We start from the raw sequence: 25067 nt of genomic DNA, 5'->3' as shown, positions 1-25067 counted from the left end.
GTAATCTTGGGTTCTGCCGGCGAAACCTCTCCTAGGCGAGCGTTGTCAGGACGACCCCAGCTGATCTCCTTGGGTACCAGCCCAACTTTCTGGTTATAACACTTGTTTTGACGCAGCCAGACTCAATTAGCACGGGCCATTACTTGTGGCAAAATGGATAACGGCATGTGAGGTTCCATCGATGGTTTCCAGTGTTGTGTGCGGTTGTATTGACATGTACTTGGTTACAACGAGTAAGATTCTCATGTATGTAGTCGTGCAGTATTTGATAGTTCTCCCTGACGTTGGTAAGGCTGTGGAGGGTATTGAGACAAAACCGTTGTTGTGGATTGCGATGTTACATGAGCTTTTCCATTTTAATGTTAACTTGTATGATATATGAATTCCAATCATAGCCATATTTAAAGCAGGGCGCCGTGCTAGGTGGCCTCGTATTTCAAGCCTCCTGGTGACGTGTGCTTTTTACTATTGTTAGCATGTTAGCCATATATAAAAAAGGTAAAATTGCATTTTAAGAGTTCAAAAAGTAAGTTTAGTGAGCTGTGATGGAATAGTGTATTCCTTTATTTATATACACAAAGCTTTGTTAAAAGCAATACGGTATGTTGGTAGAGGCAACATACCACGCTCGATTGAGGCAGTTTTAACAGGCGTACGAATATTATCAGAATATGAGACTTGAACTCGGTAAACGTTATTAATTTTTAGTGGCATAATTAATGGTTATTTTGGCGATTTTTGATGCGGTGATGGTGATGTAGAGACTGTCACCCTTTCTCCCGATGGTGGGTCGATCAACTGGCTGTGCACCTTTTCCATCAGCAGTGTTGGTAACACAAGTGACACCATATGGCATTGACATAGCATGCTAGGTAACCGACCGGAGTATGGGCGAGGGGCTCGGTAAATGTTCTATTGGATGGAAATCTTCTGTCCGTTCGGGATGCCTATGGCTTCATATCGGGTCAAATAGTAGCCAGACGTCACCCTCCACGAGTTATATTGGCAATTTACCCACAGGCGAGTACAAAAGACGGCTGCTCCCGCGGACGAGTGACCAAATCCCATTGTTTCTTCACTTTTTCTCCTGCAGCAGGCGACAGTCACCCCAAAGGAAATCTTTGCTATTGCGTTCCACAGCCACTACAGCTTTGATTTGAGTTCTCGTCTTGCCGGATTATCTATCTCTTGTCCCCCCCCTCTCTTCTCGCTTCTGTGCTCCCCTCTCCTCCAAAGAACGGATCAAATGGAAGCCCACGTATCTCAGACTGTGACTGATTTGGCACATTCTTGTGTTCTCTGCAATTGTGTGAAGCCTGTTATGTCATATTCTGATCACATGCGCGTAGACTTTGATCCAGATGGTATGGGAAAACCAGAAGATTTCTGTATGAGCTTGAGTGACGTGATGGCTCGAGTGAGAGAAGGGTGTACTTTCTTCGAGCATTGCCTACGGAGGCTTCCTCCCTCCCCAGATCCTCAAGATTGGGAGCTTGGTTTTATCATGGTTCCTGCGGCCATGACTCCTCAATGGGTCGACTCCGAGGAGAACGAATCTTCATGGGAAGATGGCAATGACGATATGGAAGTGTTCGCTTTGGAAAGTAAGATTGAGCTTTTTTTTTTTTTTTTTTGATTATATACCATTTTTGTATCAAATAATAGTCATGCTGACCCTTGTTCTGCAAATAGCCGATCCTGCGTCACAAGATATCCCTAATCGGCCATTGAACCCTGAGCCTGCCAGCAAGGTCGGATGGATGAGACAGCTGCTCAAAGACTGCGAAGAAAACCACACACACTGTGGGCAGCAAAGCTCACCATCCGATGAGATGCCTCTTCGACTGTTGGCTGTGGGTCCAGTAAACGCCACTCGCGTCTTCATCCACGAGATCAGTGGCGAGAATCCAATGAGATACGCAGCTCTGAGCTACCCTTGGGGTCAGGGTCAGGACAGTCGCTTTGTGGAACAAGTCCAGACAACCATCGACAATTTGCAAAACAGACTGAGAGATGGGATCGAAGTTTCCCTGCTACCAAAGACTTTACGGGATGCTATCTGGTTGACCCGCGAACTATCAATCCCTTACCTCTTCATTGATGCTTTATGTATCACCCAAGACGATGAGGCCCACAAAAAAATACAACTTGAGAGAATGCCGGGATTTTTCTCACGGTGCACTTTGGTTTTTTATGCAACGAGGGCAGAGCATGGTGATTCCGGATTTCTGGGAACTCGCAACGTGGAAGAGAGTCACGGCACCATGTTCCGGCTCCCTTTTGTGCTATACACCGGACTCAGGCCAGTAAACTGCTCTGTCTTTGTTTGTGAAGGGCGTATATCCGATGACAATGAGCCCTTGGACAAGCGTGGCTGGGCTTGCCGAGAGGAAAGGCATGGGCCTCGGATTTTGAGATTCGGCCCCAAGCAGACGCATTGGCAGTGTGATGAATACCCTCTGGGTACTAATAATCCCATTGACGGAGGCTCTCTGTTTGGCGAAACTCCGTCTGAGATTGCGTGTGGTGACAGCAGGGGGCTCAAATTCACAGAAGAAACGCATACGGCCTGGATGGGCGACGTCGAGAAAGTGTCCCGGGCAAAATTCACATGCAATAGCGACAAGCTGCCTGCGTTGCATAGCCTCGCAGAAGAGCTCGCGGCCAAGCTGGGCTATAACATGTCCACCGATTATTGGGATGGCATATGGAGACCCGATGCGGTTCGCCAACTGCAGTGGCTCGTATTGCAGCCCGGGAAGAAGAAAGAGAGATCAGGGCCTTCTTGGCAGTGGGCGTCTTGGGAGAGTGGGGTACATTATGGATCGAAAGACGACAGGAAGGGTCGGACGGCACATGTCGCCCGCACCGACACACGTCTCTCTCTCCGAGGCTTCATGCACAAGATTGTTGTGACCGAGAGCTGGAAACATCAATCAGGCTGCTGGACTATTCCTATCGGATGCAAAGCACCTCTCTGCATATATTGGGACTATCAGCCGCAGCCGGACGATGTATGGCTGCTAGAGCTCAACAAAAATATGTATCTCGTTAGCGGCCTTGTCCTGGTAGAAGCAGCCCATGGGGAAAACATATTCACCCGTTGCGGTCTCTTCTCCATCAACTTTACAGGCCTCGGGGAAGATACAAGCACGTTTCCGGGTGGAATCTGTCGGAATATTACGATTTTTTGAACTTCATTGTTTCGGCGAAGGTTTTCTGTCTTGCCAGTTTTGGAATCTTATACCGGGTAATCATCATCCTAGCAGGCAGCATTCCTAGACTTTCTGGTCGTTCTTGTAGACGGTTCAGATGAAAAGCCGGCTGAGCTCACCTCTCACTCACATCATCGGCACTTCTGCAGGAAACGGGATCAGGCGAGTACGAGGTTTCCAACAGTCGCCAGGAATTATGCGTCGGATGGTGGATTTATTTTGCACCGGCGATGACACGGACAACAGCAATATAAATCAACATCTAACCAGTTGTGGACGGTACCTCAGAGGCCCGTAGTCAGAATGGTTCACGGAGACTGTTGCGCTTTGCCGGAGAGCTGTTCTGACTGCCGCTCCTAAATCCGTATCTATGGACTCGTTCAGCATTAGGGAAAAAAAATCGATCATTTTGGCTTAGCTCTGTTGCCCCTCGATTTCCGTGACCGAGATCGCCATTGAAAACGTTGTGAACATGCCGTTAATATGACAGGCGCCCATTCCTTCGCAATGCGCGCCGTTGTAACTGGGAACTTGTGACCCCAAAGCGCCATTTGGTCGCTTGCCTGAAAAGTGGACAATGGACTTTCAATGTTCCAAGAACTTTCGTAAGCCTCGTCATCGAAGCAGGCGTCTGCGGTCCTTTGGGTTTCCAAAATCTCCTCCAGCTTTGCCTCCAGCTGGGCCTCTTTCTGGTAACGGGTGGTGATTGAAACCACGATGGTTATGCTCCTAACTGTAGCTACAATGAAAGGATGCTGGTAGAATCGTGCGATTAAAACCGGTGAAATTTCTCGTCTTGTTTATCAAATGCCTGTTGCATGCTAGGGAAGCATTTAAGAGTTGCTATATTCAGTGCTTACCTCTTTAAACTCGAGCATTGCCGCTGTCGTTCCTTTGCATATCATTATTGAAGCGGATAGCAGTGCTACTATGAGCCATTCTGCTGAAAGTTCATGCTATAACCCCCGGTCTTGGGATCCTGTTCCATTTTAAAGTTGTCGGTGCTCAGACCGAAAGGCTTTAGTATACCATTACCCAGCTGTCGATTTTTTTTAAATAAGAAAAAGAAGTTTCTGAGTCAGCACCAAAAGAACAAGCCAATTTCCAATAGCGGGGAGCAACGGGGGGTTGGCACTATCAGGAGCTTACCTCTTTCAGCTTACCCCACATCTCGGCCGTCTCCTTTTCCTGGGCGGCCTTGACCTGGGGCGGCAAAAGCCTGAGCTGCGACTGGACGACCTTCCTGTCGGCCGGGCCCAAGTTGGACATCTTGGACAGGAGCTTGTAGTCCTCCTCTGCACCCGTGAGGTTCGCCCAACCACCGGCCTCGCTCCGCGCCCGGGCCCGCCGCATGAGCGCCTTGGCCCGTATGCGCCGCACATCCTCGGCTCGCTGACGCCTCGCGCTCTGAGCCGACGTCTCGGGCTTGGTCGGAAGCGCGGGCCCCGCCTGAGCCGCACCCGCGCTGACTATCGTCTCCTCGACGTCTGCCAGCTCTTCCGCCTCGGCAGCCTTTTCGACCTCGGCCTCCTCCGAGTCGGCTTTTTCAACCTTGTCCAGCCGGTCGAGGGATTCGGTCGCGGCGGTCATGGCCTCCTTCCATTCCTTGAGTTTGAGGTAGCAGGCTGCGATGTTGGACTTGAGCACGGCGACTTCGTAGTCTAGGTAGTTGGGACAGACGGCGATCGCCTGGTTGTACTTTTCGAGTGCGGCGTCGCATTTCCCTGCCGTGAACAGTGTATTGGCTTCTGTCTTGGCAGTATTGGACTCTTGGACAAGCTCCTATTTCATCCACGTCAGCGCCCTTCTTTTGGGTGTCCTGTCGGTCGAGTTAGTCATATTCACCGACCTTTTCCTCCTCTGGAGCAAATCTCGCAGGAATTGCTTCATCGTCGGCCGTTTCTACATCTACAGGCGGCTCGGTGCCTTTTTTGTCGTCACTAGATGTGTCGACCGTCATTGCTCCAGAATTGATGCGATTTCGCTTCAGGTTCAGGTTCGGAGTCGTTAGTTGATTGTTCAGGGTTTAATTGGGTGGTATTTTCGGAAATTTGACTGTTGCCACTTTATGATGTTCAAGCTAAAAGGAAAGGACGAGATGACAGGGAGCTTGTCGAGCTTATTTGGCGCGATCCGAAGGCCCTTGTTGGGAAAAAATAACGTTGTCCCGCCAATTCCTTCCACATGAAGCCAAGGGGGGGCGTGACGTAAGTTGGATAGACCCCGCTAAACATCGCCGCTAGGCTCCAAAGTATCGGTAACGGGTGGTAAGGATTGACACGTGGGGGAACGCGCTGGATGCTGCCCCGCGTCAGGTACCGATTCAAGTTCATTTTTTTTGCTTCCCCCAGTACCTAATCAAGCTAACTAGGTCTAGCAAAAAAGTCTATGTGTGCAGATACAGTTATTTGCTACCTGCAAGACATCCAGCTTTTCATGAATATTCAAAAACCACTATCAACTTAATCCCTGGCACAACACAATCCCAAAGCCAATCCACATCATACAAAACTCAAAAAATGGCGTCCACAGCAACGTAAGTCACATGATCACCACTCCTGATCACCAAACACCCCCCCTCATACACTTCTACTCACACACCCCCTAATAGCAACCCACCCCCGATAAGAGCCTGCCTCTTTGACATGGACGGCCTCCTCCTGGACACGGAGGACCTGTACACCAAGTGCATCAACGTCGTGCTGGCCAAGTACTCGCGGCCCAACCTCCCCTGGTCCATCAAGGCCAAGCTGCAGGGCCGCCCCGCCGCCGAGGCGACCAACATCTTCCACTCGTGGGCCGACCTCCCCATCAGCAACGAGGAGTACCTGGCCGAGTTCTCGGCCCTGCAGCGCGAGCACTTCCCCACCGCGGCGCCGCTGCCCGGCGTCGAGAAGCTGCTGGCGGATCTGCAGAGGGCTCGGGACGGCAACGACGACGAGCCCACCCGCAAGGTGCACCTCGCGCTGGCGACCAGCTCGACGCAGGTCAACTTCAAGCTCAAGTCGTCGCACCTGGCGGACCTGTTTAGCGTCTTTAAGCCCGAGCACCGCGTGCTGGGCGACGACCCGCGCATCCCCAAGGGGAGGGGCAAGCCGCTGCCCGACATCTACCTCGTGGCGTTGGCGGCGCTGAATGCGTCGCTGCCCGAGGCGGAGCCCGAGATCCGGCCCGAGGAGTGTCTGGTGTTTGAGGACAGCGTGCCGGGCGTCGAGGCCGGGCGCAGGGCCGGCATGCAGGTCGTCTGGGTTCCGCATCCAATGCTCAAGAAGGAGTACGAGGGCCGAGAGGACGAGATCTTGGCTGGGAGGATGGGGGAGGCTGGCGATGTGGCCGACGGAGGAAAGGTGGGTGAGATTGGCGACGGGTGGGGACTGTATCTGGAGACGTTGGAGAATTTCCCTTATGACAAGTACGGCATCCAAATACCGTCATCAAGCAGTTGAATCTGGCACTGGAGATAGACATCAAGCATGTAGGGCCAAGGCGATTAGACTCATGAACAGTAAATTCAACGCACACATCGGAAATAGAATGGAAGATCTTTTGATTTGATTGATTTATATGGCGATGTTTAAGCCGACTCTCTCCAATCATATCTTTTGTGTAAGAGGATGACTCCCAGGTAAGTGTTTCGTTATACATGAAGAAGATGCCGCCGAGCGCCATTGACCCCCCAAAAAAACCCTTGCTGTCTATAAAGTCTGTATCGCTCCAGCGTATATGATTTGGCCAAAAAGTATTCGAAACGAAATGCCCATGCTCGCTATGTTCGCTTAAAGAATAAAACAGATCATTCTTTGGGAGGGAGAAGCAAGAAAAATAAAAAGAAAGAGGTGATTCAAACATAGTAATACAATCAACAATGGCTTTATATACTTCAGACCGCAAAAAAAGAAAAAAGAAAAAGAAATCAACCAGACCAGAACCCTTGCGAGTTGAACTGGTTAGTGTGGTTTGGCGGTTGGTACCAATTCTGGTACGGATGATCGGGCAGGCTAAAATCGGCTCTCGAAAGCAGAGGGTTGACCAGCGGTCGCGTCGGTGTCGGCTGCTGCGTGGGGGTGGTCATTTGATGAGGAGGATGTTGATGCTGCGGCGAAAAGTATTGCTGCTGTTGCTGGTGCTGCATCGAAGGGAAGCTAGTGATGAGAAGAGGCGGTTGCTGTGGCCCCGAAGTCCCAGGGACCATTCCCACTGGCGAAGCGGTAGGTACAATCCCTGAAGATCGACGTGATGGCTGGGGACGAGGAGATGGGTTGCTATGCGGCCGTTGGAGCTTGGGCTGAGGTTGGCGCACGGGGGCTGCCGTCATTGCAGCAGACATTGTGATAGGGTTGGCAGGTGCTGCAGTAGCCTGACTCTGGCTCTGACTCTGGTTCTGGTTCTGGTTCTGAGGGATGGTGGACGAAGATGCGCTTGGTCGGGCGCTTGCGTTGTTATTGGTGGTGGTGTTGTTGTTGCTGGTGCTGCTGGTGCTGCTGCTGCTGGTGCTGCTTCCATCCGAGGTGGTTGCGGTCCCAAGCTTCGGGGGCTCTGGCTTCCAACCCCAGCTCTTCTCGAGCTCCAAGTAGACTTTACCCAGCCTCCAGCCCGTCTCGCGCGTGATGCGATCGAATATCGCCACGACCTCTTCCTGCTCCCGACGCTCACGTAGCACAGCCGCTGCGATGGCCAAACTGCGCAGGGCTACAGAGGCGATACCGTTGTCCTTGGTATGAGCAACGATGCCGCAGACCTGATGGGCATGTTGCAGCTGCGCAGCCATGTTTTCCTCCGAGTCGCGGGGGTTGACGGGATTGATCTGGGCCAGGAGGCACATTGCAGTGTGGTAGAACAAACGGCCAATGACAGCGGCACGCTTGATGAGCCTAGTAAGACGTTGAGCTGGGTTAGTAACTTATTCTCAAGCCAAGAATAATTTTTTCCGGGCTTCATCACCTACCAGACATTGGGAAAGGCAGACTGGGTCCGTGTCTGCGACGGGAACAAGTACCCAAAAGGCCTCATAGGCCTGGGGCAGTTGTTGCACCAAGCGTCACACAGCGCCTTTAGGCTCTTCCACTCAGCGAAGCGGCTCTGGAGCCTGACCTGCTCGTCGTGAGGAGAGGGCTCCTGGAACCTGGGTATGTTGGCCCGGAAGCTGGCGATCTTGGCAACGATGTAAAAGATCCTGTGGACCCACTCCTCGTCCTCGTCGCCGCTGCCTCCAAACGTGTTCTCTGCCTCCTTCTTGACCTCCTTGGGGCTGATCTCTGGGTCTTCCGTCAGGAATCCCATGTCCAGTCCCCAGTCGTCCGGGTGCCAGGCTGTCTGCCAGTTGAAAGCCAGGCACGAGAGGACCTCCATGCCAATGTTGAGCCAGAAACAGGCCGAGCCGACTCCCTTTGTCTTGGCGTTCCAACCACATTCGCGAATTAGGGCCCGGGCCCCGGCGATGTGGTTCATGCGTTTGGCTGGCTTGTCGCTCATGATTTCGTAGACGTTTAGAACCACTGCCGTAGTTGCGCACTCGGCCATGTTTCGGTCCGGGTTTGATAGGCTTCGAAGGAGTTGCGTGGTCGCCGTGTCATAGTAGCAAAGAGCTCGGTGGTCATGCAAGTTCTCATTGGGTCGAACGAGTGTCAGTTGCTTCGCGCCACAGGCAAGGAAAGCATTTAGAAGCATGGGCGACTTGAGTGCTAGGTACGGGATGACGCGGCTAAAGTGCTTTTCCTTGTCGAAACTGTCCATCCACACGCCCACCTGTTCCACAAAGATTTGCATGTACTTGATCTCCTCAGGCGAGTTGAGGTAGTCGCGTTCGCCCGTGGCCACACCCTCAGATGGCGGTGTAATCAATCCATCGGAAACCTTTGGCTGGCTGCTATCCTGGGTTTCGCGCACAGAATTGTTCGAAGGTGGTCCGACGCCTTGGGATGCTACACTCGAGACGTCGCTGTTTCTGTGATGATGGCCTCGCATGCCAGACTCGTTCTCCTGGGCGTTATACTGGTCCTGCAGAGTCCCCAAGCTAAAGTTCCCCGCGCTGTTCCCTGCTTCCATAGCGGCCTGTGAACTGCCGCCAGTGTTCCCAATGTACTCGCTGGTCTTCTGAGCTTTCTGAGCCTGCGCTATTTGAAAGTCGGTATACCTGCGGTCGACAGGATTGTCCACTGGTTTGGCGGCATACATCGACATGGGCATGGAGCTTCTGGTCTCGCTTATCATTGCTAATGTCGAAGCATTCCCTGTTTCTGATCTGTAATGTTGAAGAACCGCCTCCAAGTCTGTTTCTCGAGGTGGCGTGATAGTTCTGGTATCGATGTGTGCATATCTTCCCAGGCCGCCCCTGTATTCTGATGCTATAGCCCGTGACTCGTCTTCAAAGCGAACTATATTCAACATGCAAAGCTTTGGGTTAGTATAGGTTCTGCAGTGCAGGCTTGGCAGATGCAGACAAGAGTTCTTCTTTTCAGGCTCCGGATGCTTCTTCGTCTTGCCAGTAGACATGGCATACACACACACGAATCAAGGTAGCGACTAAGGGATTAGATTGAGTAACTTACCTGACCACTCTACGGTTGGCGGTATGTAAGGCGGGCTCTTGACTTGTACGTCAATAAAATTCAGCCGTACACCCCGCTTGCATTCACGGTTGCTCTTCCTGCAGTTCAAACAATCGGGTGTGCCCTCGTCACACTTTAGATGCCGCTCTCGGCACGTCAGGCAACCAGTCCTCACGCGCCTCGGCTTGTTAGCCGCAACAGGGGTAGCAGCAGTCGGGGAAGACATATCGTCGGCGGCGGCCGGTGCACTCGTGGCGGCCGCAACAGCGCGGGCCATCGACGGGCGCTTTCTCTCACCCGCAGCAGGGCTCGAGCTCATCCTGGCCCGCATCTCCTTGCTGATGGCGCCAGGCGGCGGCGTGCTGGAGTGAAGGCCTGCCGCTGCGGCCGGCACCGGGCTTTGGACAAGGGATGAGCTCCTCCTCCGCCTCCCATCGTCCATTGAAACTCTCTGGCGCTTTGGCGGCGATACCTCAAAAATCTCATCACCACCCAGTGGGGATGTTGACTGCCCTCCAATCAGGTGCTGCTGCGATAGGGAGCGTTGATGCGGAGGTCTGAAGCTTTGCTGATGGCCGATGACGGGGCTCTGTGATGAGCGGTACATTTGGTGCAGCTGGTGGTGGGGGTGGGCTGTAGCGGCTGTCGCCATCGCGCCGGGATCCAAACCCGGCGCAAAAGTCCTGGCCGAAGCCACGTAGGATTCCAGTGCAGCGATTCTAGTCTCCCCGGGTGGAAAGACGCCGCGAAGAGCTGTGGTTATCGCTGGGCAGTTGGTCCGGCGTTTGGTCGAGAAAGATTGTTCGGGTAAAGGGACGACCCTTGTTCGACTTGTGCGATGCGAGCTACACAAGGACGTGGAGAGGGAGAGGTATGCAAAGGGAAGGTTCTGGCGGACTTGACGTGCTGGATCTGCCTGTGCTTCTGCCCACTGTCTGTCCCTCCTAAGATGCTGTGCGTTCCCGCCACGGGTCTAGGGCGCGCGGACGGAAAAGACGCACGGCTTGCCGAAAAGATGGGATAGTAAAGGATAGGATAGAAAGAGAGAGAGAGAGAGGAAAAAAAAAAAAAGAAAGGCTGTCACAGAGCTCGGACTCAGCGGGCCTGTAACGGGAACGGGTACTTTGTCAGACGGCGTGCCATGGGCTGTATGAATGATGAGATAGACGCCTGATGGGGCCAGAGGGACGCGGATACATGTGTTATGTCAGTATCGGGGTTGCTTTTCCAAAGAGACCTGGCACCTATGCGATACAGACGCAGTGGGGCATCGATACACAACCAGAGACGCCGTTCGAGGGTATCAGCCTCAATGGTTTACTTTCTCTACCTGTCTCGGTCGTTTCCAGCTTTTGGCTCCTAGGAAAACTCGCAGGTAGCTATAAACCCAAGCAGACCGAGTAATGGCTGGGACTGTTGCCGTGTAACGAGGGACGGTGGCAGCCACCCGCTGAACCGCGATAATTCTAGTGACAACGATTGCTCTGATTGGGCTTCCCCTCGTGGTAGGCGGATGAGACCTTTTTGACGCAGCTGGAGATGAAAAAGGCCGTAACGCTGTGTGGCTTTGGAGCCAGATGTGCTGTAGCCTTGTTGTGGTTGTGGCGCGGCCTATGTCCTGTTCCGAATGGTATTTATATGGCTCTGTTATTTTTGATGGGCGGCTCGGACTGACGATCAATGTTGCACGGAGCAGCACTGGTGGTATTGATGTCGTGCTGCTGCTGCTTGGCTGCCCAACAGTCGGAATCCTTTTGCCTTATAATCGAGCTTTTTGCGGCAAAACCTAGTGTTGGATTGGGTCTAGGAATAGATGGGTAACACAGGCAAACCAAATAAAACAAAAAAAAAAAAAAGTCCAAACCGGCCTTTTTGTCGCGAATGCAAGACGTCAGTCGTATCCAACAATTCGAGAAACGGTCAGGGTTTTGTTCGCTCTGCTGGCTGTCAGTTGGGCGATTTTCCCATCCCCGGCGCTTTTCTCCTCGCTTGTTGTACCAGGCCCCAGGAACGTCGATTAGGGGAACAATGCCAAGAAACCCCGTGCTAGGTATGAAATGGCATATCAACCCTGGTGGATTCTGATATTTTTCCCCCCCTCCCACGTCCCGGATGAAAGTCTTGGCAAGCAACCTGAGGAGAGAGAGAGAAAAAAACAAAATAAATAGAAAAACAACAACAGATTGTAACCTTGTTTCTTTTCTGGTTAGGACGTCGTAATTTACAGTTATGCCAGATAATGATAATGTTGACGAGCAGTAGGAAAGAAAACAGCAAATAGCTCTGTGAGGACATGCAATACGAACTCCCCTGCTCTCGTATGTGGGCAGTAGCCAAAATAGCTTGGCTTGCCTGCTACTGATGATTTTTTACGTGATGATTTTTTTAATAGGTCAACCAAAATACAATCTACCGCTTCGAATAAAATTCCCTTCAAGGCAATTGATGTCATGGAACTTGGTACTAGCAAGAGTGACATTGCATTGGACCCATCGCACTTGACGTTTTCAATAATGCACTTGGGTCAATCATTCCAATTCCCCTCAATCAATTCGAATAAATCGAGGGTCCGCGCCTCTACGCCAAGACTTTCTACCAGGGGCAGCGTTGCTTGCAGGGGCATTGATGCAGGGGTTTGGCAGTAACCGTGGTCGGCCCGTGTCGAACTTCTTGTCTGAGGTTTGCTTCGGCTTGACCTGCGGTTTTCTTTTTTCTTTTTCTTTTTTCTCTCTCTCCCTTTCATCTTTTATCCTTGAGCAACCCCCCCCCCTTCCCACTGCCGCGGTCAGCGCCAGCTGCGGGAGCTGCGGTCCACGCGGGGAGCACGGCTCTACAGTAGTTCGCATCAAAGGTACTTTTTACTAATACAAGCTACCAGGTAGGTACCTTTGGTCTGGAGCTCACGTCTGTTTTTTTTTCTTCGTCCCTTTTCTCGTCCCGTCGCTCACGTTGAATAGGGCGAACGGTCATGACACCCCGAAACCGCGCCTGTTTGTGGATGGCATATTGCCGACGAAGCTGTGGCTTTGGAACGTGAGGCTTTTAAAACATAATGATCATGTTCCGTAACTAGCCGCTAATTTACAGTATTTTCTTTCATTCTTTTTACTTTCATACCTCTTCAGATCTACTACTTGGTTCTAACCATTAATATCTCACTTGGAACTTTTTTTCCCTCAATAATTTCTTCCCAGCTACAGCAAGCTTGGACTTTGTTGAACCTGGATAGTCAGCATCCCGCAAAATTGGGAACGAAAAGCTCCTGTCCCCATCTTCGGCGGGCCTAGTGTAACGGTTCTAACCTGGTCAATTCACCGTTGGGCTCCACTCGCGGGGCCCGGGAAACGCGCCGGACGTGGTTACCCCTGGATAGGGTCGAGACACGTCTCTCAGCACGATTGATTGATTTCTTGCTGTTTGGTATTCAGCAGCGGTGCTTTTGGGTTTTGAACAAGAAAAAAATCTACTATAGTACATCATTATACCATACTGACTGTATCCCAGTCCCAGTGGCCGTCCCACTTTCTGATCTCCATGTTTCTCGGAAACAAAAGAACAGCAATGTAGCAGTCAACAGTCTCAATAAATTGGGCAGATGCTGCGGCTAGTGAGTCTCCTTGGTGGATTTGCCTTTTGTGGACGGCATCCACTGTTGTCAGACAATCTGATGATATCAATATTCAGAATATGGAACTCGTGATTTTGAGGCTCTTCGGCTGTTTGTTTTACGCAACAGTATGCCCGTTCCCTCCTCTATCCCACGCACGGTTGGAACAGTCCAGCCGCCAGTTTCTACCACGGTTTCCATCCGATGGCGTGTTTGTAGTGCTTGATCGCCATTTATTCTATTTTTTTATTATTTTTTTGTATTTATTTATTTTCTCGCTAAGCCTAGCCACTCCATCGGGGAACTTATCCCCGCCCCTCCGGCTTCTGTCGTCATCAACAGTCAGTCAGCAACTACTGCATCCAGTACACAGTGTGTGTACCCGTGACAGCCGCGAAAGAATTTCGAGAATGTTCAAAATTGCGCTTTGCCGACATTTGGACTTCTTAATTTAGTTTTTTTTGGGGGCACACGCACGGCTATGAACAAAATATCCGGGTGTGTTTATTGAAGCTTTTTCAATAGTGTGGGTGGCCTCTCTTGGCAACAGTCCTTGGCATATTTTCTTGGCAGTGGCTGAGTTTACTGGATCTGGTAGTTATGGCCCCCTTTACCTTTGTTCGGTTCCAGCACGTCGTTTGAGGTACCTCCGGGACATGCCTTGCTGCGTTTGATCATCTATCTGGTTTTTGGTAGGGAAAACAAACCGCCGGAATATACTTTGTATTTTGATAGAAAAAAAAAACGTGCAATATTACCGACGCTACCGATTAATAGGAGGAAAACAAAAAAGTAAATGCCGTTGAAGATGCACTAAAAAAGATTTAATTTAAGCGCATGCGCACATGGCGCTTCCACATCTGCTGCCCCGCACAAAGTGACGTTTTACCCTAGCGCAAGGTATAATAAACTCGATGTTTGCGTGATAGCGATAGGGTATGAAGTGTGCAAGTCAAAACTGATCACGAAGCTGACACACTGTAGTTGTAAGACTAAGCGCCATATGCAGCATCAACAAGTCTGTGGTCAAATCTGTGGTCAAATCTGTGGTCAAATCTGTGGTCAAATCTGTGGTCAAATCTGTGGTCAAATCTGTGGTTGAGATGTCTATCTGCCGCGGTTAGATAAAAACAACCTGGTAGCTTATTCCACCGTGATCTCGGCTTGTTTTTTTCCTCCTCGATTCCTTTGAATCTTTTCAGGGACTACCTGTCGATGAGAAAGAACCTTACTGTATCTGTACAAGCCGTTGGTCTATCAAATCGCCCCCAATGAAATGACTCGTGCCACACAACGTGGAAGTAAATGTTCAATGAATTTTTACCTCAAACGTATATTGATCTACAGAACAGAAAATGAAATGCTACCATTCGGTCTTGCACTGTTCGGTTATGCACCGTCAACTATTATCCGCATGTACAGTATGTATTCTTTTTTCCCATAAAGACCGCAAGGTTGACCCAGTTAACTGGAGCCGTCTCCGCACAACTAAGGAGGCTTCTTTGCGGGACGGCGTTTTCAAGCTCTCGGTGGAGATCCTCTTGGAGCTTAGCTGTAGCTTGGCGGTGCAGCATGATGGGGATCATTTCCAGAGGGCTCGTGAGCTCTGGACAAGTAGCCGCGACTACCAAAGAAAAGAAAAGGGGAGGAGAAGAGTACAAAAAATTGCAGAGCTTTCCAGCCCTCCCCACTTGCAGACCCTAAACAAAATCCCAGCGCAGATCGAATTTTTGCTCCGGTCTGGTTTTGCACCTAGCAAAAAGTCGTAGCTTATTCAACCCGGAACCGGATAAAAAAACAACCAATCAAAGTTTTGGGCGAAAGCTGAAGCTGAAGCTAGCCAGAGCTTCTTTTTTTTTTTTTTTTAATATTATTGATTTTCTGTCCTTTATTTTCCTCCCATTTCTAAAGTGCCATCTGTCATGTTTGCTTACTTCGTAACTGCACAATAGTGTACACTCAAATCTTGCGCTGCTTACTCGTCATAGTAGGATGCAACAACTGGAGCAACACCAAAAACGCCAAGACGTCCTCTTGTCACGAGTTACCTGGTATGGTGGAGCCACGCTAAACGACGAAACACTGTGAGAAGGGAGGTTCGCTCTGGATCAGCGATAACAAGCTCTTATGGAGACGAAGGAACTTGGGCAAGGCACAATCTGTTTGCCAAGGCGTGAGGCCTTTTTTTTTATTATCGTTGTGTTTTGCTTCGACTAGTTCTCGCTTTCTAGGGGATAAAACCGCAAAATGGAGGGAGAGGTGGAGGTTGGACTATACCGGCGACAGCAAGTTCGGATGATGAATATGGCTCAGGCAGTTAGTGCCGAACCTTGGGGTGGCATGAAGGTGATCGGCATCGAGCGCGATTTGATCTCGTTCATCCCAGGTATATACGGACGGTGACGACCCAAGCTCGACCGGAAAATGCTATACGCTAGCCCTAGTTCTAGATGTAGAAACATGACCCATATACTGAGCAGGTGAAGTGGTTATGTTGTGTTGTAATTTTGTCTATCTTTTTTTTTTTCTTTTTTCTTAATTTGAGCATTCTTCGATTGGTGGGAGGAATCAAGTCGGTTTCATAGCGTTTCTCTTGGGTTTAGGGTAGCAGTCCAATCAATCAAATCAATTCAAATGCCGTTGATTTCATGTTGCCGCCGTATACCTTGTTCTTTGTCAGAGATGACCTCCATTCCATCGATCGTAGGCATCCTGAGTGTGATTTGAAAATCTTTTGAGGAGCATGGTACGGCCGCCGGCGTCTACCGACTCTGCTGAAACGCCCTGTGGGACCCAGAACACCCACCGATTGACAAACAACTCCAATTCCACTGGAGCTTCCACAGTACCGAACTGCTGGATCGAGGCAACAGGTCGCTACCGCAGAAATACAACATAGGGGCCGGTGAGGTTAGCTTAAGGGTTTGGAGTGCCAACTCTGATTGCACCTCTTTGTTGCTGTCAAAAGGCAAGTTTTGACGGGCAACGTGTAACAAGCCCATCAAAAAAAATCCCCCGGTTTAGCCCCACCTTAAGCCGCCAAGATCCATTCCGGCTCTGCTCCCCGCCATCAAGGAGGAAAGGAAAAGACCCTGGGGGTGCGGGCGATTTTGTGGCACGCACACTCCCTTTTTTTTTTCAGCCCAGCACGAGCAACAAACACATTAGCGATCAACATTTCACATATGCGACGGCGATTCGAGCCAGCTTTGGAGTGGTATCGGGGCTCCATTTCCACCGATGCGCCGTACGCACGTCAAATAAAATACGTCCGCCAAGTCTTTCAGTCAATTGAAAAATCCCTACCACTAGCACACTGGGCGGCTCGAGCGTTATCTGCGACCTTTGTTTTGCAGAACATCGCTTCAGCTTCCATGCAGATATCTTTGCAACCGAGGTGCCGCGGATAGATGGTATACGGAGACTTGAACTAGGAGAAAGCAGATCCTCTGGCCAAAAAAACAGAATCCACTTAACCGGCACACCACCGCAGAATTGAGCATGTCTACCTCCGCCGTGCCAGTGCCGGCTCAACCTGCCCACCCCCGTTCCATTCTTCGTGGGCACAAGGCGCAGGTTCACGCGGTTGCCTTTGTGCGCAACAATGAGCGGCTGGTCACCGGCGATGCGGACGGCTTCGTCGTGGTTTGGGACCTCACAATCATGAGACCCCGGGCGGTGTGGAGAGCCCACGGGGAAGTCTTGTTAGGGATCGGCGGCTGGGGTAGTGATAGACTCATCACGTAGGTCTCTCTCGCGGCGCAACGCATCGAGGCCCGAACTTGCATTAGGCTAAGTAAAGATTATCGTCGTTCGTTTTTGTAGGCATGGTAGAGACAACAAGCTCATTGTTTGGCAGCTACGCGAGGCGGACGAGGACTCGCTTGCAAAGACGCTGCCCGTAGACCCGGCGGCTGAGGATAGACCAAAACCCTGGCTGCTGTACATGCTTGAGATAAGCACAATGAACTTTTGCACCTTTTCTCTCTGTGAGATGTCATCGGACCCGTTGTCTGAGGAGAGGGAGGCTCTTATTGCGGTTCCGAATACTCTGTCATCAGAAGTTGTGAGTCTGTTTCAAAAGACTTGGAGTTCTAGCCTATGCCGGACTACAGTGATTGACCCTTTTTCAGATTGACATATTCCATTTGCCCTCCCAGAAGCGTGAACACACCATCAGACTGGGCCAAAGTGAGGGCATGGTGATGGCCCTTGAGTTGTTCATCATGGATGGATATTTTACAGTGGCTGTCGGCTACGAGAACGGCGTTGCTCTCGTGGCGCAACAGGCCGACAGATCGCAAAGTCCAGTAGGCACTTGGAACGTCAGGTATAGATCCAAAGCACACACGCAGCCGGTACTCTCCTTGGATATGTCTCCGAGCAAGGACTTTTTTCTGACATCCAGCGCGGACTCTCTGTTGATCAAACACCCCATACCACACCCGCCGGCGGCGAGCGTCTTGGGAACCACCCAGGAAAAGAGTACAACGTCGGAGGGAGCAAATGCCAATGTGGTTGACTCGCAGCCGCCAGCCTTGGCGTCAAAGCCCCTCGAGACGCCCATGGTTCCCCCAACCACCCCTGGAAAGCCCATGTCTCTTCTTTCCGCTGCATTGGCCCGCGAGGCTGCAGGCGATTCGGCCGAAACCCCCACGCGCCAAGCAAAGCAGCCGCAAAACACCGCGCCTGAATCGACACCACTCAGCGAGCCGGTCAAGGTTCTCAACACCAGGCACGCAGGGCAGCAAGGTCTCCGGATCCGGTCGGACGGTCGCATCTTTGCCACGGCGGGTTGGGACTCCCGTGTCCGGGTGTACTCTTGCAAGACGATGAAGGAGCTCGCCGTGCTCAAGTGGCATCAGGTCGGGTGCTTTGCGGTGGCGTTTTCCACCATCGACGCCGCCACGGAGAACCAACCTGGGGATGCACAAGACAGTCTGGTTTCTAGGCGGGGTGACGTCACGGTCAAGGAGAAGAGGATCTTACATGCAAAGTCGGCGCATTGGCTAGCTGCGGGGAGTAAAGATGGGAAAGTCAGTCTATGGGAGATCTATTGAGCGTGAGGGTAGCGCGGCATGAGGTTCTGCAATGGGTATTATTTAAAGGTACCAGCGAATAATCTCTAGCCACTTCCCTTCCCTGTATTACAAATTTCTCATTGGCCAGAATTAGCCTATCTCTGCTTCTAGTCTAACGAAGTCAAAACGTTAATGGTCAGGAAGAACCCGTCGGATCAGAAAGAAATATCCTATGTACCCCTTGCCGTTATCTCGACTCAGCCTCAGCTTGTTGCTCATAATTTAGCACGTTGGCCGACTTCTTCAGGTGACCATGCGCCTTCATCAGCCTGCTGTGACCGTGGCCTGTTTCCCCCAGGTAGTCAGTCCAGTGACCAAGCCCAAGATTGCTTAACAAGGCATAGGCAAGCTCCGAAAGACGTTCGGCTGGCTCAGGAATAGCCATTAGATGAGTGATCCAGTATTCTGCGGCATAGCTGTAAAAACTGTCTTTTTCATCTGGGAGGTTCACCAAACGCACGTCATAATTTCGATCCATCGCTTGCCTCTGCCCACGTACTTCCGCGACTCGGCACGGCCCGTGGTCGTGTTCGTCTCGCAGGAGCCGCTCCAAGCATTTCCTAGCCAGGAGCTCGTGAGACTCGGCCAGCGTGATAGGCGGCAAAGTATCCGTGAGGCGGGGATGCACCCCGAGCAGAAAGTCTCTCGCTGAAGAGTGGCAAAGCTCGACCCGAGACCCCGACACGTTCACCAACGGCTTGCAGAGCAACCGAGTCCGGGCCGCGGCGTCACCGCGCTCGGAAATCGCCAGAGCATCTACAAGCATCGACAAGGTTACGGGGCTCTGCGCTCCCAGAAGCAAGACCAGAACGGCCCTGCGCAGTCGTGTGTCGTCCTCACTGAAGTCTTCAAGCCTTGAAGTCTCCAACAGCATCCTCTCGTACGCGTCGTGGAGCCTCGGCGGACAGACCTCGAGCCGTATGTCGATCGCCTCTTTGCTCTTCACACTCTTTGCGTATTGAACGAGAACCTTTGCCCACATGAACGAGCCGTCTGCCGTTTTCAGCACGCGCTTCTTGGCCCTCTCCCTGGATTCTGGGGGAAGCGCTGGGTCGCGGTCGTATTCCTTCAGGAAGACGGTCAGGACGTCGGACATGACCAGATCTGGTTTGAGTGTTATGCATGCCGAATTTTGCATCAAGGGTTTGAGGGATGGCTCGTCGCGCGAGAAACAGGCCAGTTTGAGGTTTGATCGCTCCGTCAGCCCTATTAGTTTCCGCATGAGGTCTTCACCTGGGGCTGCTGTGTTTTTGTCTTGGGAACAAATGCACTCATCCAGAGCATCGATGACGACGAAGCAGGACTTTTGACAACAAATCAGACTTTCAAACGCTCGCCATGTGCTTTCACTGGGTAGTTGGTCTTTTCTGCACACTTCGAGCTCGTCATGGTGAGCCAGAAAGTTGCTTATTGCAAGCTTTGCCTCCGTTCCGAAAGTAGCTCTGGGATGCAGCATCAGCTCCCCCAGGATGGACTGAAGGAGTTCGGCAGGGGTATTGGCCGTCGGTCCATGGCAAGCATCGAATCCAAAAGAAAGCACCACACTTTTCTGATCGGCCTGCAAATCTCGTACTGCAAGCTGCGCAAGACTGGATTTCCCGGTTCCTTAAAGGGCACTCTGATATCAGCCAAGGAGTAGCCAGTACGGTATGCCTTCTACGGTTTAATGCGGCATACCTGAATCACCGCGGACCCAAAGCACCTCTCCTGATTGACTAGACCGCCATGTTCGGTATTTGACGTTTTCCGGAGATGTGGGCGGCCCGTGGCTGTGGGTTAGCCATGCTCCGGTTCCTGGCTCAGGCTGATTCCTTTTCCCGGTAAGAGGTCGGGGGTTGAGCCGTGCAAGGACCTTTGAGAAATTGCCGCGTGCTATTAAAAAAAAAGAAAAAGGTTAAATATACTGAGTAACGGATGCTGATTTGAGTTTGGAGTCGTTACCTTGATCTTCCTCCTGTTTCTCCGTCAACTGTGACATTCCGAGTTATTTTATGGCCACTATGGGTGCTTGCAGGTGGTTTGACCTGTGTGGAGCCCAGAACGTGTAACACAAGTGCTGATCAATTCGACTTGGGTATATACGGCGTATAAGTACTCGGTTATCTCTGACCCAAAATAGCAGCTTTTGGTCTCCGATCAAGCAAAATCCCGTTCGTTGCACAAGTTATAGGGGTTCACTTGGGAAATCAAGAGTAAAAACTAAAGCATATTCTCTTAACTTGCGCGAACTACGGAAGTAAAAGTGCGTGTTACATGAGACGCCTGCAACCCAACAAAAGGTTGCTTGGTTGGCGGTGAAGGTCACAAGGACGCCACTGTAAGCAAAGTGGCTTGCCATGACTTTGTCAGTACTATATCCTTTTTTTTTCGATGACGGAAAACAACAAGCAGCTGCCACATTCAGACGCCTAGAAAAATGCGAGTTGCTTCTTTCGTCTTTAAAACGGCGTTAAAGGTCCGGAAGACAATGGTTCGTCATTGGCTGCGCTGCCCGCCCTTTGTTGGTGTTAATGTGATTGATGGCATTTTTTGTTTGAAGTTGGGGGGCAACCACACCAAAATTCGGCCGTCGAGTACATCCAGACCTATGAATGTAGCCCAAAAATATGCGGTTGGTCGCTAAAAATGGTGGCGGCCAAAAGCAGTAGTCTGCTGTGCCACGGATTGACGTCAAACATTTCATGCTGTGCCTTTCCCGAGATAAACCATTGCTTATGATTTTCTCTCTCTTTTTTTTGTACATCTGCACCAAAACACTGAAATTGCTGCATGCCGAGAAACCATATATGCAGCTGTGTCTAAGGTAACTCTCGTATTATTGACTCTCCAGAGGAAATGCCTTGCGCAAATTCAAGAAGAAAATCCAGCCGAGCTCGCTGGTGGTTCAAATTCTGAATAGGTGGTTATTAAAATCGCCGAGACTGAGCAAGTTAGCTAGATTAAATGGTTGGTTTTTCGCCGTATATTTTTGGCCTGGAATCTTTGAAACTATGCTTTAGTATAGCCCATGATGGAAACCCGGACCAAACCGCACAATCTCACCTAACACGTTTGTCCGGCCGTCTGCTTAGTATTTTGAACATTGATGTTACTCGCAAAAAAACACCACTCCAAGAGCAAGGGGCATCAGACAAGACCCAGCAATGTCCAGCTTCCTCTGCACATCACCATACGCAGCGATGATGGCGTTCCTGGTCGGGCTTGCCAAACAGATACGACAGCTGCAGCGGCAACGAGCAGTAGATGACGGTCGCATCGGCTTTTGGTCCGCAGGCAGCATCCCGGTCAGGAGCGACAGAGGGGGCTGGTTTGTCCAGATGCCACCCGAGATTGCCCGACCGATAGAAGAGCGGACGGAGGTGGCTAGCCGGACCAGCGCCAGCATCACAGCGCCCTGGTTGTGCGGCACGACCGACATGACGGTCAGCTGCTCGCAGATGATGATGGTTTCGTTGAAGCACGCCTTGGGAATCTGGCGAAGGTCTCTTTAACGAGTGTCGGTGTTGAAAGTGCTTCAGGTGAGGACAACAATCAATCAGGAATAAGGGTTACTCACTAGCCGACAATAGGACCCCAGGTGCAAGAGGCGATGGCGTAGATATTTGAGATAAACCAGGCCTGAGAGATTGACTGTTGATGAACCGTCTGAAGGTATGACGAGAAATAAGAGTCTCAAATTCTGCATTCGGGGTCTCGGTTAGTGAGACCAAGAGTAACAGTATACTGTGATAGAAATACGACTTACCCAGCCCTCACAAAAAGAATGCTCGCGGTAAGGGCAGCTCCCAGTATGGTCCGGCCCTTGAGACTCTTCCACGGGACTAAGGGTACGACTGCAAAGCTTGTGTCCAGAAAGCTAAGGCAAACACGAGGAAGAACTCAAATATAATAATGAAAGTTATGTATGCCGACTTCCATCCTTACAGACAGTAACACACGATGTTGAAGGGCAAAATGAAAATGGATCAACCTCCGCAAAGGAGTATCATCCCCACGACTGATACGAATAGAGGTAATGGATTAGCAAAGCGTAGTCTCAGAATCACATACGCATAGCTATTCTTAGAAGTAGCATACCGTCAAACTCATTCAGGCAGAAAATGATCGATTGCACCGTGTTCCTGGCGCCGCTCGCCTGATCCGGCACGAGCCCCTGTCTCTTGACCTTGCGCAGGTCCAGCCAAAGCACGACGCAGATGGAGGCGCTAAAGTATGGAAAGATGATGGCAGATGCACCAGAATCCCAGCGGAAGCTGCTCTTCTTGAGGAAAAACTCGGCAACGATGGAGCTCCGAAAACGCACTGCCGATGTAGGCGGTCGAGTTGAGGGTGTAGATGATCATGCGGTTCCGCACCGAGGTCAGGTCCAAGACCAGAACGGTGTGGACGAACCCGACGCCGACGCTGCCGACTGACCAGAACACGTTGGCTGCTGCGTACGTCTCGATGCCGTTGGAGATGGCCATGAACATAAGACCTGGTCGTGCTACAATCCCCACCATGGCTAGGAGGCCGTGTCGCGAGAATGCCGATGTGACATAGGGGCCGAGGTTGGAGTTCATGTTTTGCTGCATCGAGCGACAGCGAGACGAGAGGTAGATCTTGGGTGTAAATCCGCGTCAGCACTGTTAATCCAGCCGTTCTTTCTTTTGTCTTTTTTGGCGCATTGGAATGAGGGGGCTAATACTGACAGTACACATGTCAACCTAAGGTACTGGAAAGTCCACACCTTAGTGACGGCTTGAATCTTTGCCACAGCATGCTGAAGCTCAACGTCCTTGCTTAAATCGTGCTGGTCTGCAGGTGGTAGAATGTTCGACCCCTGCGGTATTTTCCTTGTCGTGAGAGGCTCGCTTGTCGCTGGAACTGTCGTCGAGGCCCTCAGTCTGCGAGACGACCGGCATAAGGCTGGCTCTTGGGGTTGAACATCGTTTCGGGTCGACAGGCCTTCATGGCTAGACTACTCAGACACTTGTAAACAAGAGACGTTGAAATGAAAGCTCATAATAGATGCCGGTTGGGCAAGTAGGGGGCAGAGACAAAACGGGTGACGAAAAGAGGTAAATACTCAAGGCTGTAGGCAAAAACTACAGCTGGCTGAGCATAATGTGTTGCATCAACTGCAATGGTAAAATCAAAAGCCTCCGGCGCATCCAGAAGAGGCATTGGATCCACGAGCCACTTGTCAGATGCTGCCGTGACTTGGGGGTTTCCCCCTGCCATACGATGAAGATATGGCTCCGGCCTGCGAATCATCTGTACAAACCTTTGGTTCATGTGTGTCAATCCTCAGGTTTGCTTCTATCTCACCAGGTGCTTCCTGGATACGACCATGAGACTACTTGAAGTTTCCAGCTCCCGTATGTAACCATGTCAAATAGGGTAATTATGGGCCGTGTGTTGGACTCAAAGGTAAAAACTTTAGCCGAACATGTTTCTTTTATAGATAGTCCAGTATTAATGAGCAAAAAAGAAGCAAAAGAGCTAGTAAACTAGAAATAGTCAACAGAATCAACACATACTGACTAGGTGGACAGACTACCAATCCGTCAAATGTCCTTTCCCATCCGAATTATGCCGGCTTGTTGTTGGCAAATCATTGTAACCTTGTCCTGAACCTTTCTGAACGAGGAAATATCATGTCAGGAAGCTCAGAAGTTGGTGTCAAGGCTGGAAATGGGGGTCATCAGCGGGATCTGATAAGAGATTTCTCCGGTGGTTGATCAATAAAAGAGGGATCCTTTCGGATCTGATAACTTAAAAGGATGATGCATCAGAGTATTCATGCAACCACCCCTCCTACCTGTTGCCCAGTGCCTGTTCAAAACCTTTTTGTATTTGCCGATGAAAAGTTTTACTGGTAAGCTACTCATTTTGCTACTCAATTTTTACCGTATTAGTTCTGAGATAAAGGAAGCCAGCGGGAATAAGATATGTAGTTAAACGAATACATGATTATCTGCTCCTAGGTCTAGATCAAGAGCTTGCGGGTCTTTTCAGTCCTTATAGCATGCATCCATCAAGCAACAATACATACTGGCACCGCACTGTTAGTTGTCTTTGCAAACAGGGTATTTTTCGGGAGTGTTTTGCACCAAAATATCCCCGCATAACATGGAGATCTTATCTGGAGATTTCATCCATTAAAACGCCTTTTCTTGGCTCTGACAGAAAGTGCTGGGCATAGAGAATATTTGGCACGTTTTGGCTTATGACGTCTGTTCCCTTTTCTGTTTGGGGAAGGATTGCCAGCCAGTGAGCTTGAAAATACCTGCGGACCGCGAAATCTATGACCTACCCTCTGGTCTAGAGGAAGTACCACGTTAAGTAGGTACCCACAGTTAAGTAGTCTGTAGACCGATTAACGATGTTTAGCACAAGATGAACACGTTTGGGACAATAGTCTGGTGCTGGTTACTTGGACTATGCGGTTTGAAACCTTTTGTGCGGAAAAGAATAATTTGCCTACAACGAAAAGAGCTGCTCCTAGAACTAGTCTAGTCTAGTCTAGTGTACAGTGTTTGACGATTGCTCGGTTTCTTTGGTACCAGGCAAAACAAAAAACCTTTGGCCAAGGTTCGTTGGTAGGAGTCACGTGCCGGACGGGAGCAAGCGA

At 50.7% G+C, this 25067-nt stretch overlaps 8 protein-coding genes across 8 annotated transcripts; 4 read left to right on the top strand and 4 right to left on the bottom strand.

Annotated features, from left to right (window-relative positions):
* Nucleotides 1-1236: 1236 nt before the first annotated feature.
* PgNI_03599 (uncharacterized protein) lies at nucleotides 1237-3194 on the top strand (the record flags this gene model as incomplete). The annotated part of the gene is made up of 2 exons (XM_031123653.1): nucleotides 1237-1604; nucleotides 1693-3194. The coding sequence occupies exons 1-2, from the start codon at nucleotides 1247-1249 to the stop codon at nucleotides 3192-3194; spliced, it is 1860 nt and encodes a 619-aa protein (XP_030984631.1). The 5' UTR covers nucleotides 1237-1246.
* Nucleotides 3195-3566: 372 nt separating this feature from the next.
* PgNI_03598 (uncharacterized protein) lies at nucleotides 3567-5372 on the bottom strand. The gene is made up of 4 exons (XM_031123652.1): nucleotides 5065-5372; nucleotides 4365-4997; nucleotides 4076-4254; nucleotides 3567-3970 (listed from the first exon to the last, which is right to left on the bottom strand). The coding sequence occupies exons 1-3, from the start codon at nucleotides 5173-5175 to the stop codon at nucleotides 4144-4146; spliced, it is 855 nt and encodes a 284-aa protein (XP_030984630.1). The 5' UTR covers nucleotides 5176-5372; the 3' UTR covers nucleotides 3567-3970; nucleotides 4076-4143.
* Nucleotides 5373-5483: 111 nt separating this feature from the next.
* Nucleotides 5484-6747, top strand: PgNI_03597 (uncharacterized protein). Its single transcript, XM_031123651.1, has 2 exons — nucleotides 5484-5751; nucleotides 5827-6747. Exons 1-2 carry the CDS (start codon nucleotides 5735-5737, stop codon nucleotides 6659-6661), a joined length of 852 nt encoding a protein of 283 aa, XP_030984294.1. The 5' UTR covers nucleotides 5484-5734; the 3' UTR covers nucleotides 6662-6747.
* Nucleotides 6748-7128: 381 nt separating this feature from the next.
* On the bottom strand, nucleotides 7129-10415 carry PgNI_03596 (uncharacterized protein; the record flags this gene model as incomplete). The annotated part of the gene is made up of 3 exons (XM_031123650.1): nucleotides 7129-8086; nucleotides 8161-9589; nucleotides 9764-10415. The coding sequence occupies 3 exons, from the start codon at nucleotides 10413-10415 to the stop codon at nucleotides 7129-7131; spliced, it is 3039 nt and encodes a 1012-aa protein (XP_030984293.1).
* Nucleotides 10416-10936: 521 nt separating this feature from the next.
* PgNI_03595 (uncharacterized protein) lies at nucleotides 10937-11167 on the top strand (the record flags this gene model as incomplete). The annotated part of the gene is made up of 1 exon (XM_031123649.1): nucleotides 10937-11167. One exon carries the CDS (start codon nucleotides 10937-10939, stop codon nucleotides 11165-11167), a length of 231 nt encoding a protein of 76 aa, XP_030984292.1.
* Nucleotides 11168-16871: 5704 nt separating this feature from the next.
* Nucleotides 16872-18430, top strand: PgNI_03594 (uncharacterized protein; the record flags this gene model as incomplete). The annotated part of the gene is made up of 3 exons (XM_031123648.1): nucleotides 16872-17113; nucleotides 17196-17436; nucleotides 17531-18430. 3 exons carry the CDS (start codon nucleotides 16872-16874, stop codon nucleotides 18428-18430), a joined length of 1383 nt encoding a protein of 460 aa, XP_030984291.1.
* A 39-nt stretch (nucleotides 18431-18469) lies between these two features.
* PgNI_03593 (uncharacterized protein) lies at nucleotides 18470-20620 on the bottom strand. Its single transcript, XM_031123647.1, has 3 exons — nucleotides 20393-20620; nucleotides 20129-20323; nucleotides 18470-20056 (listed from the first exon to the last, which is right to left on the bottom strand). Exons 1-3 carry the CDS (start codon nucleotides 20427-20429, stop codon nucleotides 18639-18641), a joined length of 1650 nt encoding a protein of 549 aa, XP_030985602.1. The 5' UTR covers nucleotides 20430-20620; the 3' UTR covers nucleotides 18470-18638.
* A 919-nt stretch (nucleotides 20621-21539) lies between these two features.
* On the bottom strand, nucleotides 21540-23013 carry PgNI_03592 (uncharacterized protein; the record flags this gene model as incomplete). Its single annotated transcript, XM_031123646.1, has 4 exons — nucleotides 21540-21936; nucleotides 22197-22272; nucleotides 22502-22712; nucleotides 22807-23013. The coding sequence occupies 4 exons, from the start codon at nucleotides 23011-23013 to the stop codon at nucleotides 21540-21542; spliced, it is 891 nt and encodes a 296-aa protein (XP_030984628.1).
* Nucleotides 23014-25067: the final 2054 nt, after the last annotated feature.

Source organism: Pyricularia grisea (genome assembly GCF_004355905.1).
Source record: "Pyricularia grisea strain NI907 chromosome Unknown Pyricularia_grisea_NI907_Scaffold_2, whole genome shotgun sequence".
Taxonomy (NCBI): domain Eukaryota; kingdom Fungi; phylum Ascomycota; class Sordariomycetes; order Magnaporthales; family Pyriculariaceae; genus Pyricularia; species Pyricularia grisea.
Note: the sequence above shows the minus strand (reverse complement) of the source record. Positions and strands in the feature narration are given on the sequence as shown.